Source organism: Oryctolagus cuniculus, chromosome 5 (genome assembly GCF_964237555.1).
Source record: "Oryctolagus cuniculus chromosome 5, mOryCun1.1, whole genome shotgun sequence".
In the NCBI taxonomy this organism is placed as follows: Eukaryota; Metazoa; Chordata; class Mammalia; order Lagomorpha; family Leporidae; genus Oryctolagus; species Oryctolagus cuniculus.
Window position 1 is genome coordinate 61,857,066 of NC_091436.1, and position 13,436 is coordinate 61,870,501.

The window sequence follows — 13,436 nt, forward strand, 5'->3', positions numbered from 1 at the left end:
TGAAAGGGTGATAACTATAACCATAAAAATACATAAAAAGACAAATACCAATAGTAGAGCAGATATACAAGAGAAGAAAAATCTAATACTATATTTTATTTTACTTTTTTCCAGATTTTATTTGCTATATAATTAGTTAAGGATACCTACAGTAGTTGGAACTAAAGTTCTGGTTTTTCCCTTGTACATATTAGGTTTTGATATAAGGGTTATATTGGTCTCTTAAAATGAACTGGAAAGCATTTGATTATTTTTCTGAATGAACATTTTGTTATTCTTTAAATGTTTATGGGAATTCACCAGAAAAACTATTTAGGCCTTTAGTTATCTCTTGGGGAAGATTTTTAAATGTGTTTAATTTCTCAAATACAGGTGAGACTTCAAATTTTTTCTTTGCTTACCAGTTTTCTGAAGTTGTGTTCTTGAAGAAATACATGCATGTCACTCAAGTTGCCAAAACTGTTAACATAAAATTGCTCAACATCCTTTAAAATTTTTAAAAGTAGAACTACACCATGATCTGCCAATCACACTAGGTATATGTACAAAATAAATCAATCTGTTCACAAGACATCTGTATGCCCATGTTTTTTGCAGCACTATTCACAATAGCCAATATATTGTATCAACTGAGTGTCCATAACCATATGAATGGATAAAAAAAATATGGTATATGCACATGGTAGAATACTATTCAGCCATAAAAATGTCCAAATCTTGTCACTGGTGACAACATGGATGAACCTAGGTGCCATTATGTTAGGTGAAATAAGTCAGGCACAGAAAGTGAAAAGTAGCACCTGATCTCACTCATATGTGCAAGGTATAGAAGTTGAGAATAAAACAGTGGTTATCAGAGGGGGAGGGGAGAAAGGCTAGGAAAATTGGGAGTGGTTAATCAGTGGGTACAATGTTGCAGTTGGATAGGAGGAACAAGTTCTGGTGTCCTACTGGGTAGGATGGTGCCTGTGATTGACAATAGTGTGCTTCAAAATATCTAGAAGACAGGATTTTTTTTTTTTTTGACAGGCAGAGTTAGAGAGAGAGAGACAGAGAGAAAGGTCTTCCTTCCGTTGGTTCACCCCCCAGATGGTCGCTACTGCCGGTGCGCTGCGCCAATCCGAAGCCAGGAGCCAGGTGCTTCCTCCCAATCTCACATATGGGTGCAGGGCCCAAGCACTTGGGCCATCCTCCACTGCCTTCCCAGGCCACAGCAGAGAGCTGGACTGGAAGAGGAGCAACCAGGACAGAACCAGCACCCCAACCTGGACTAGAACCCAGAGTACCAGCGCCGCCGGCAGAGGATTAGCGTAGTGAGCCGCAGCACTGGCCTAGAAGACAGGATTTTTAATACACTCATCACAAAAGAGGATAAATGGTTAAGGGATAGATATGCTAGTTAATTAGCCCACTGCACAGGTGTGCATGCATTAAAACATCACATCAGATCTCATAAAAAATAAATGACTATATATTGAAGATAAAATGAAACAAGACAGATGTATGTTCTATTAAAAATGTATGCAGAGGCTCACTTGGTTAATCCTCCGCCTGCAGTGCCAGCATCCCATATGGGTGCCAGGTTCTAGTCCTCTTCCATTCTAGCTCTCTGCTGTGGCCCAAGTGCTTGGGCCCCTGCACCCGTGTGGGAGACCAGGAGGAAGCACCTGGCTCCTGGCTTTGGATTGGTGGAGTTCCGGCCGTACTGGCCATTCGGAGAGTGAACCAACAGAAGGAAGACCTTTCTCTCTGTCTCTCTCTCTGCCTATAACTACCTATCAAATAAAAAAAAAAAAGTATGCAGAATAAGTAAGATATTTTTACCATATGTATCTGTGACTATTTTACAAGCTAGTATCTAGAAATTACTAATAGGAAGGAAATTAAAATATAACTGTATGACGTGGCCAGCGCTACGGCTCAATAGGCTAATCCTCCGCCTGCAGCACCGACACATCGGGTTCTAGTCCCAGTCGGGGCGCCAGATTCTGTCCCAGTTGCCCCTCTTCCAGTCCAGCTCTCTGCTGTGGCCTGGGAGTGCAGTAGAGGATGGCCCAAGTGCTTGGGCCCTGCACCAGCATGGAGACCAGGAGAAGCATCTGGCTCCTGCCTTCGGATCAGTGCATGCACCGGCCGCAGTGCACCGGCCGCAGTGGCCATTGTGGGGTGAACCAACGGCAAAAGGAAGACCTTTCTCTCTGACTCTCTCTCTCACTGTCCACTCTGCCTGTCAAAAAAAATAAATAACTGTATGATGTGACTAAAACCTAAAGCCTAACTAAAATTTACATAAAGAACAAGATTGACTCTTACATTTGAACTTATAATGAAAGTAATGAAAGATCAGCCAAGATCTGGCTGTTATAGCCATATGGGGAATGAACCATCAGATGGAAGACATCTCTCTCTGTCTGCCTCTCACTGTCTGTAACTCTACCTCTCAAATAAATAAATAAATAAATAAATTTTTTTAAGAATGTTGGATGGTGTGGGCATTGTAGTACAGCGAGGTTTTTTTTTTTTAAGATTTATTTATTTATTTATTTGAAAGGCAAAGTTACAGAGACAGAGAGAGAGAGAATCAGAGTGAGAGAGAGAGAGGTCTTCCTTCCACTGGTTCACTCCCCAAATGGCCACAATGGCTGGAGATGCACTGATCCGAAGCCAGGAGCCAGGAACTTTTTCCAGGTCTCCCACACGGGTACAGGGGCCCAAGGACTTGGGCCATCTTCCACTGCTTTCCCAGGCCATAGCAGAGAGCTGGATCAGAAGTGGAGCAGCTGGGACTCAAACTGGATTCCATATGGGATGCTGGCACTGGAGGCAGCGTCTTAACCTGCTACACCACAGTGCCCACCCCAATAAATAGATCTTAAAATAAAATATGTGAACACATATTAATCTGTTCATGCCTAAGATCAAGACTAAACCTTCATAAGGTTCTTCAGACTGGTTATAAAATACAAAAATAAACAGTTGCTTAATTTTCTGTTTATTCTTCCTTGATAAAACATACACTTCAAATTTCAAATTCAAATGCAATTCCTGCCTCTCAAAGCAGTAATGGCCCGGACACTTGAGAACTAAATTTCTGTATGTAGATTCACTAAACTTTCTACTGATGATGATACCTACAGGGGCTTTCTTTTAAAAAAAAATATTTATTTATTTGAAAGTCAGAGTTACACAGAGAGAGAGGCAGAGAGAGAGAGAGGTCTTACATCCGCTGGTTTCACTCCCCACGTGGCCACAACAGCCGGAGCTGCGCCAATCCGAAGCCAGGAGCCAGGAGCCAGGAGCTTCTTCCAGGTCTCCCAAACGGGTGCAGGGGCCCAAGCATTTGGGCCATCTTCTACTGCTTTCCCAGGCCATAGCAGAGAGCTAGATTGGAAGAGGAGCAACCGGGACTAGAACCAGCGCCCATATGGGATGCCAGCGCTTCAGGCCAGAGCATTAACCGCTGCGCCATAGCACTGCCCCCCCCCCCTTTTTAAAGATTTATTTATTTATTTGAAAGAGTTACAGAGAGAGAAGAGAGAGAGAGAGAAGCAGGGGCCTTCTTTTTATATGTGCATTTATCTATTTTATTTATCTGAAAGGAGAGACAGAAAGTGAGAGAGACAGAGACCTCCCATTCACTGGTTCACTCCCCAAATGCCCACAATGGCCAGAGGTGAGTCAGGACAAAGCTGGGAGCCCAGAATTCAATCCGGATCTCCCACCTGGGCAGCAGGGACCCAAGGTGACTTGGGCCATCACCTGCTGCCTCCTGTGCACTAGTAGAAACCTGGAATGAAGAGTGGGGCACAGTTCAAAGCAGACACTCCTAATGGGTCACTGGCATCACAATCCAGTGTTTTAAGTGCTAGTCAGGTACCCTCTCCCTTGTAGAGGCTTCCTCAAATGCTATTTCCTTTCCCTCTTCAGATATTAGCAATTTGAGCTGGAATTTAGGAAACTCTTTAAACTCTAGAAATTATGAGACATCAGTTTCAGAAATGGCAGTCAAATGGCAAGATGATTTCTGTCATAATTGTCCTTGGATCTTCTAAGTGGCTGATAGGAGTTTTTAATAACTAACAGCAATCCTCTATTAATTTTGACAGGTTTCCTAATTAATAGCCAGAGTTTTTCAAGGAGTGACATTTCATTTTTTCCTTACCAAAAATAAACAAACAAACCCTGATAATTAACTGGCACCAATATGAGTAATTTAAAATTTTCCATGTAAAGTAAAATGTATAATAAAAATTATAAGCTATTTACTCTTTATTTTTACCACTAGAAGCATTTAAGACCTTAGTTTTATAAGATGCCTAATTTCCCAAGATAACTAAATTTTGGGTCTTTTCATTTCAGAAAAGCCAAGGAAGAAGCATTGAGAATAGAAGAAGAAAACCGAAGGCTGATTAATGCTATGAATGAGAAAGCAAAAGGCAAACAGATTGACACGACTGATGATGTGATATGTGATTTTGTATTGTGACTGCAAACAGCTGTAGCATTTCAAGTGAATTGTAGACAGGGTGACCACGTTTCCCAGTGTACTGTGAGAGTCCAGTTAATGCCTATGGTCTCACAGTATGGATAGGACCCTCTTTCATTCTCAGAGTGTTCCAATTTGGATAAGTTACTTGACTAATGGATTCAAAGGGAGAGACTCGTGACACAGATGTCAACTTGCGCACCCTCCGAGAGGGATAGACAACATGTGTTTAAATGGTTGCTCTCATCATGGAGGACACATGGTTCTTAGGATCATTTCTATGAGAAGGATTCTGCTAGAGTTGAGAGAACAAGCTCTGAATACATTGTCTTTACACTTAGAACTTCCATCTCCGTTACAGAAGGACTTCCCTTTTTAACTTTCTCTCAGTTCTGGAGTTCCTAACCTAGGGTTCATGGATACACTTCAGGGGTCTGTTAATATTTTCTATGGGAAAATAATTCCAACCTTATTTTCACTAGCACTTCACTTGAAAATTGGTATTTCCTTCAACTACTGATTAATACAGGCACCAATCCCCAGTGGCTTTAGAAGAAATGAAGATATTATCATATGACACTAGTTTTATCCATCTTGTCTGTGCTTATCACTATTCCACAGCTGTGGTAGGTGGCTACTAAGCCAGCTTCTAGTTCTTGTTCTTTAATATATTGCTCAAGATGCACAAAGTTCCTATAGTGCAAATGTTTTTATATACCTTGGTAACTATTTCAATGTAAGTGGTGGTTCCTTGTGTCTTTGGCTTTGTGAGTCTGAAAGCACAGTGGGCCGGAGGAGAGTTCATAACCAGGTCTCAGCAGACTGCAGGAGGAGTCCATGCTGTCTCATGCTCGTGTGTGTTACCTTTAAAACCCTCCGTGTAACACAGAAGGATCCACCACATTCCCAGTTCCATGCTGTGAAGCCATGTGTGCAGTCCTGCCTCAGACCTAGATCTAAGGATACCTTAGTGTTCTTCCCCTGAGTGTTTAATCATTCACGTTTAGATTAAAATTCAGGTGTCAGAGATCTGTCCCACCTGATCCTTGGAGGTACTCACTGGAGGAAGAAATCCACACAGAAATCCAGAAAACAAACTCCTAGAGTTTTTCAGATATTCTTTGTACATACATTTGCTTTCCATTTTCATAAAAAGATGAGGTCATTTTCAGATACGCATGAAAGGGAATTGGGCAAATGGGTTTTCTGACACTGCCGTTCATGCCGTCTTCTTCCTCCAAGACTCCCATGCAAGTATTTCCTATGGTGGTCACCAGCAGCTACCTAAAACTTGGAGCTCTGCTTTCCAAATCTGCATTCAGCATGTTAACATACCATATGATTAATGACTTTCAAATATCTTTAAGAAAATCTCTCATTCTAGTATCATCCAGCCTAGTGCTACCCAGTAGCAATGCGATGGACGCCACACATGTAACTTCATGTTTTCTAGTAGCCACCAATCTTATATTTGGTTTTTCATTGAAGTCCATTGTATATTTTATACTTACAGCATATCTCCGTTTGGGCTAGCCTCATTTCAAGTGCTCGGTAGCCACATATAGCTAGTGGCTACCATATTAGATAATTCAAATCTAACCATCCCCTTACTGTTGGACACTGGGCTGTTTCTAGTCTTTTTTGTTACAGTATTTGGGACTGCTATAAGCATTTTCTCTTTTGAATGAACCCTTATGCTAGGGCTCCCTCAGCACTCTGAGCGGGTAGCTGTCCTCTTTTCCTACTACATTTTAGTGGCTATAATATAGAGATGGTTTATCAGTCTCCCCATTAAGCCACACTCTCCAGGAGAGTGTGGACCTCAGCACTCATCGGCACCCAATAAATATCTGTTGCTTTCAACCAAATGGTAATTTCTTTCTCCTAATTCTCTGTAGAGATTGATGAGGGTGATAATGAGGAGGAAGACGAGGTTGAAGGTGAAGAGTCTGAAGCCCATGAGGAGTCAGAGGCTCCTTACGTGTCCAAGGAGACCAGAGGATCCTTGCCAGAAGAGTCTGACGCCCAGGAAATAGAACCTGAGTCAGGTGAGACTTCCTCAAAGGCCAGGTCCTTCAGCGTCCGTGTGCGTGCTTGGGTGGGCACATGTGCATGGACGTGTACACGTCGGTGGAATGGAAGACGGCTGTGAGGGGAGAGGTGAGCACCCGGAGAGCAGCCACTTCGCCGGAATCACTTGGTGTGCAGTATGGCAGGAAAGCTAAGTCTGCTGTAGCCTGGGACTGGCCCTTTGGAGCAGCGTCGACTATGTACCTAACCCTTCAAACCACAGATTTTCAGATACCAGTTTAAAAAGCAAGGAGGAGCCCAGTATGGTGGCACAGTGGGTTAAGCCGCCACCTACAATGCCGGCATCCCATATGGACATTGGTTCAAGTCCTGGCTGCTCCACTTCAGATCCAGCTCCCTGCTAATGTACCTGGGAAAACAGCTGAGGATGGCACAAGCACTTGGGCCCCTGCACCGATGTGGGAGACCTGAAAGAAGCTCCTGGCTCCTGGCTTTGGTCTGGCCCAGCCCTGGCCATTGCAGCCATTTGGGGAGTGAACAAGAGGGTGGAAGATCTCTATCTCTATCTCTGTCTCTCTCTCTCTGTAACTTTGCCTTTCAAGTAAAATAAATAAATAAATCTTTTTTTTTTTTTTTGACAGGCAGAGTGGACAGAGAGAGAGACAGAGAGAAAGGTCTTCCTTTGCCGTTGGTTCACCCTCCAATGGCCACTGCGGCCGGCACACCGCACTGATCCGATGGCAGGAGCCAGGTGCTTCTCCTGGTCTCCCATGGGGTGCAGGGCCCAAGCACTTGGGCCATCCTCCACTGCACTCCCTGGCCACAGCAGAGAGCTGGCCTGGAAGAGGGGCAACCGGGACAGAATCCGGCACCCCGACAGGGACTAGAACCCGGTGTGCCGGCGCCGCTAGGCGGAGGATTAGCCTAGGAGCTGCGGCACCAGCAATAAATAAATCTTAAAAAAAAAAAGCAAGGGGAAAAATTGCTACTAAAGACACCAAAATATAAAGCTTTTTCCTTTCTTCCATGGTCTCTTTCCCACCTTGTCCTGATGTTTTTGATTTGCTATTTTATGTTGTACTAAGTAAAGAAAAATTAAAATTTCAAATCATTAGCATCATTTTTACAGTTCACCTTTATGTTATGCAATGCCATTTTTTTGGGGGGGGGGGACAGGCAGAGTTAGACAGTGAGAGAGAGAGAGAGAGAGAGAGAGACAGAGAGAAAGGTCTTCCTTTTCTGTTGGTTCACCCCCCAAATGGCTGCCACGGCCGGTGTGCTGCGCCGATCCAAAGCCAGGAGCCAGGTGCCTCCTCCTGGTCTCCCATGTGGGTGCAGGGCCCAAGCACCTGGGCCATCCTCCACTGCCTTCCCGGACCACAGCAGAAAGCTGGACTGGAAGAGTAGCAACCGGGAAAGAATCCTGCGCCCCAACCGGGACTAGAACCCGGGGTGCCGGCGCCACAGGCAGAGGATTAGCCAAGTGAGCCATGGCGCCAGCCATGCAATGCCATTTTAAATGCAAATATAAGAGTATTTAATAAATATGTAAAATCAGCAAAATTGCACAATTCATATTTTGCAGCTCATCTTTGCTTAGATATTTCATTTTTACCAGAATATTAAGTTTACTTAACCACACAAAACTAACTCCACGTTCTATTTCACTTCCCAAGTTGTGCATATTCTCCAGTGCTCTCTGCCTTTAGGTGACTAATGATTAAGGAAGAGCTAAAAGGAAAAGAAACTCTGAGTTGCCCTATCTCTGCCTTTGCTCCAATGTCATTATTTTCTGTTAAGTAGTTAGATAATACAGGGAAATAACACAAGTTAAAAAGGGATATGATGGAAGTTCTTGGTCATTTGTGTTTCTTTGAGTGCCATTGTTTGCTTCCTGCATTTGACGCAAATTCTAGTTCAAAAGGAGAGCATGATTTCTCAGGGCTGTCAGTGTTTCCCCCTCCATCCACTCAGATCCCACACACGATGGATCCATTGGAATTCTGGACTCCCTTGGGGCACCAAGAATGCTTATGAGAATGAGATGACAAGAAAAAGGCAAACACTGTGCATGTCTCCAGTGTCCCACTGGGGTCTCATTAGACTTTATGTTTACAGAACACAAATTCAAAGGTAAAATTATTTCAAGTTTCAAAATAACCACCCAGGAGCATTAAACAAAACATGGAAGACCCTGTGGAACTGCACGGATAACACACTCACAACGGCAGCCCCACTGCAGAGGTCTAGTTTGGTGGCTTGGGTAGGGCAAGAAGGAGTCTATGAGCAATGGAAGTCACTCTTGGGTGGGGAGTGGGCTGAAAGCAGCAACATGAGGCAGCCCACCATGGCGAGAGTGGGGCTGAGAGGTGCTTCCAACACAGTGAGTGTTGAGTTAGAAACTAGTTCTGTGAACTCAAAGTCTTCAGATACCTGCAGCTAGGTGCCAGCCGGGAGCAGTGAGGGACCGGGAACCTGCTCTTAGCTGGTAAAAGAAGCAGATCTAAGAGAGAGTTTTACAACGAGAAGCCTTGAGTTCAAAAGAGATCATTCAAGACTATAGTCTTGAGTTCACACTCACAAACTTCATTATTGGCTTTACCACCCAACCATTAGGCTGACAGCAGTTCTCTGCACCCATCTACCTTTATCAAGAAGTCAGGTCCTAAAATACCAAAGGAAGTAAAAGAAAATGTATTTCTCTAGGTAACCTACTTTGGCTGTTTCTAAAGCCCGGTTCAGGACTGGACCAGTGCCGTAGATATGACTTGGCTTCTCCAGGGCTGGTTCACTTGAGTGAAATCCTGGGTCCATTCTGCCTCCTTACACCGTATTCTGTTTCACAGAAAGATTTGCATCTGGTTGAGCTAGTGATTGCCTCTTCCTTGAAGGGTCCCCATCTACAAAGTCTTCTCGTCAGAACTGTGATACAGGCTTTGTTGTTGCTGCTGCTGTTTCATGTGAAACTACACCATCTAACATGAACCCATTACTCTTGGGCTTTTAAAATTTATCCAGAGTTCCCTGTGGTAGGCTGACGATGGCTGCCAAAGCTATGCCCATACCCTCTTTCTCAGAACATGTGAGTGTCACCTGATTTGGGAAAAAAAAAAAAAAAAAGGCCTTTTGCAGATGGAACTAAACTAAGGCTCTTGATATAGGGCGATTAGCCTGGATAGTCCAGGTGGGCCCTAAATCCATCACAAGTGGCCTCATAAGGGAGAGGCAGAGGGAGGTAGACCGCACATACAGAGAAGGTGATGTGGAAACAGACATCACGGTGACGCCGCCTCAAGCCCTCCAGTGGCAGCAGTCAGGAGAGGCTGGAGAAAGCAGGGAGGAGTGTCTTCCAGAGCCTCGGGGGTAGTGCGGTCCTACCAGCACCTTGATGTCTGGTTTCTGGCCTCCAGGACTCTAAGAGAATGAATTTCTATTGTTTGAAACCCTGAAGTTTGCAGTAATCTGTTGCAGCAGCCGCAGGAAACTGAAACATAATAAACCCAAAATAGAGTTCGTATGCCTTACTGCGGAAAACACTTCTTTTCCTTTGGAATTTAGCCACAGACAATCAGTACTTTAGTCAAGGGTCAAATAGAATGACTGAAGTTTCATTCCAACCCTGTTGTCACTCTAGACTTCTTAGAAAGGAATGAATGACATGCATATTGCTTGGAATCGATGTTTGCATGGCCAGCAACCTGTGCAGTCAGCACCTTTGGGAGTGAGCACTTGGATTCTCCCCAGCTTATTCACTGTGTACTAATTGTGTGGAACTTGCCAGAACATGAGCCTGGAGTAAGCACTGGTTCACCTGACAGCACTCTGTTCCAAGGACTTTATGGACATGTCATACAGCCAGCTGTTACAGACATTGAGGAATTCATTCCTTTAACAGATATTTACTGAACTCCTTCTCAGTTCAGGCAAAGCAATAGCATTGTCCTCAGTACCGGGACCCAGCTGTGATCAAAACAGCCAAGGCCTGTATCCTCAAGGAGCTGATCACCTGTTGGAGTGAAGCACAGGAAAAAAAACAAGGAAGTGACCAAGACACATTCTGAGAGTGATTAAGTGCACTGAAGAAAATACATGGAGGTGGGCCAGCACTCTGGCCTGAAGTGCCAGCATTCCATATGGGCACTGGTTCGAGTCCCGGCTGCTCCACTTCCAATCCAGCTCTCTGCTGTGGCCTGGGAAAGCAGTAGAAGATGGCCCAAGTCCTTGGGCCCCTGCACCCACGTGGGAGACCAGGAGGAAGCTCCTGGCTCCTGGCTTCGGATCAGCGCAGCTCCGGCCATTACAGCAAATTGGGGAGTGAACCAGCAGATAGAAAACCGACTCTCTCTCTCTCTCCCTCTCTTCCCCTCTCCCTCTCTCCCTCTCTCTGCCTCTCTCTGTGTAACTCTGACTTTTAAATAAATAAATAAATCTTTAAAAAAGAAAAAACGTGAAGGCACTAAAGCAATGCCAGGGGTGGAGTAGGTCTTCTACAAATGCTTGCTGAAAGTGAGGAAGCAGAGGCCAGGGAGCTGGTTTGAAGGGGGCAACACCAAGCATTTTGGCCCAAGAAAGGTGTCATCTGTGAAGATGATACATGAGGGGAGTCAGAAGGACCGAAGAAGACCTGAGCAAAGATCACTACGTGGAAGAGGCTCCAAAGTGGCCACAGCTCAGCACAGCCCAGAGAGAACCCACATGACGCCGGAGCGTCAGGAGCAAGAGAGAAGTGGAAGGAAAATCGGACAGGAGGCAGAGGCCAGAGGCTCAGGGAGGCGGGCGTTTTCTCTGAGCCTAAGTGGTTGATATGGTCTCGTTATCATTTTTCACAATTCTCTTTGGCTGCCGGCATCCATGGCCTCAGCTGTAAAACAAGGCTAGGGGAGGTTCCCCCCAGGGTGGTAGTAGGGATGGGAACGTTGTATCTAAAGCACCCAGCACAGTCTGGGCACCTCATGCCTGAGCATCCTTAGTAGCAGGCTTAGGCCCAGGTCACTGTTCCTCATCCGCCTTTGTAAATCATGAAAAGGCCAGAGCTGAAGAGGCTACCCAAAAGTAACCTCAATTAAACCTTAGCACTCTCCAAATCAGTAGTTGCTGTCACTCCCCCAGCATCAGAAGAGGAAGGAACATTTGGGGTTTAGAGAGCAGTCAGGGTCCATTCCTGGAGCTGGAAGTGGGTGTGTGGTGACAGGGCCAAGAGAAGAGCAAAGCACAGCTCTGCCGGGAAGGACCAAGGATGGGGGGCGGGGGGGAGGCTCCGGAGTTAGCAACAGGGCCTGCAGCGGGGCGAACCGTCTAAGGGCTGTCCTCACCCCCACCCCCGCCTGCTCAGTGTTCAGAAACTCCACCTCGGGCTCTAACACTGGGGAGCCCAACAGCTTTCCAGGGCTGCTGTAACAAAGGACTAGAAACTTGCTGGCTTCAAACAGCAGGAGGAATTCATGCCTTCACAGTCCTACAGACTGGGAGTCCACAGTCACCGTGTCCACAAGGCCGTGCTCCCTCCCAAGACTGTCGAGAATCCTTCCCTGCCTCGGCCTAGTTTCTGCTCCTGTGGGCAGCCCCTGGCATTCCTGGGCTTACAGCTGCATGGCTTCCTTCTCCACCTTTGTCTTCATGCTGGGTTCTCTGTGGACTTAGGGCCCACCCTCAACCCAGGATCGTTCATTTCGAGATCCCTATCATTTTTCACATCTACAAGAACCTCATTTCCAAATAAGGTCATATTCACAGGCAGTGGGTATGGAGAGATGAACATATTTTTTAGAGGGACACAAACTCAACCCATCACAAGGAATATAAACAGAAAACAAACAGGGACAGCAGACGTCTAGGACAGAAAAAAAAAAAAAACTACTCTTAACACATCCTGCTCAGCTAGTGTGACCCTGTGACCAGTGCTTCCTAATGGCTGCCCACACACCAGTGCGGGTCTCATCAAGGTTTCCCCCGTCCACTACTACAAGCCTCTCAGATAAAGCCTAACCTTCCCATGCCAAGTATCAGGGCCTGGCTGAACCACCTTGCATGAGCACTTACCAAACATCTTCCAAGTCCCTTCCCAACACCCTTTTAGCCAGGCTCCTAACCAGGTTTAAGCAGCAGACAATCCCGGGTTTACCTTCTGATAAATTCTGGAGCACTGACGTTCATTGTTGTCGATTAGGAGGTGGCCAGGTGCTTAGGCGGTCAGGCAGCTAACTGGCAGTGGTGACTTCTTAAGGAGCATAGCTGTTGACCTTGCATAAATGGAAGGTCAGCTATTCCATCTGTATCCACTGTGATTGCTTTTGTCTACACATAACAGAAACAGCAAACACACTGTCCCAAGGGATTTGTTTTATTTAGGCGTCCAGGGCTGGTCTGATAGCTTAAAGACCTCATCAAAGCCCCAAGCATCCTTCTTTCTTCCCGTTCTTCCATCCACTACATGACTCCATTCTCACAGTCAGAAGATAGCAGGTGTGTCCAGGCATCAGCTCTACATTGCGGGCTTGAAAAAGCAGGAAGTTTAAAGATAAAGCTTTCCCTTGTGAGTCTTTACTTTCAACTTTAATTTCAGAAATCAGTAGCCCCCAGGGACTTCTCCCTACATTTCATTGAACATCCCTTCCTCGGGGAATCTTGGGACTTGGATCGGGCTTCCTTGCCTGGGTGGTAGAGGCCAAGGGAATAGAAGGAAGGAGGGTTGGTGGAGCCAAGCAAGTGTCTACCACACTTGCACTCAGGCAGGCTGCAGGAATGCCTAGGGGCAGGGGCAGGGGCAGGATTTTGCATAAGAAATAAGCAATAAATCCGCTCAAATTTTTAAGTGAGCGCTCAACTGAAACTTCAGAGTTCCTTAGCACCAAGAAAAGGCTTTTCACATCAGAATCACTCAGACTTCTTATTTTAAAAGCTCTTTAGCTCTGAGAAGTCC

The 13,436-nt window shown here is 45.5% G+C and overlaps 1 protein-coding gene across 7 annotated transcripts in view; it reads left to right on the plus strand.

Annotated features, from left to right (window-relative positions):
• The window catches only part of AK9 (adenylate kinase 9), a 159,637-nt gene that overhangs the window by 97,178 nt on the left and 49,023 nt on the right, over window positions 1-13,436 (plus strand). For all 7 annotated transcript variants that reach the window (XR_011388592.1, XM_008263360.4, XM_070073706.1 and 4 more), the window contains 2 exons: window positions 4,360-4,436; window positions 6,385-6,534. Coding sequence is in view for 6 of the 7 variants with exons in the window: in XM_008263360.4 (XP_008261582.3) it covers window positions 4,360-4,436; window positions 6,385-6,534 (227 nt within the window). In the remaining variant the exon portion in view is untranslated. The remainder of the gene's footprint in view (window positions 1-4,359; window positions 4,437-6,384; window positions 6,535-13,436) is intronic.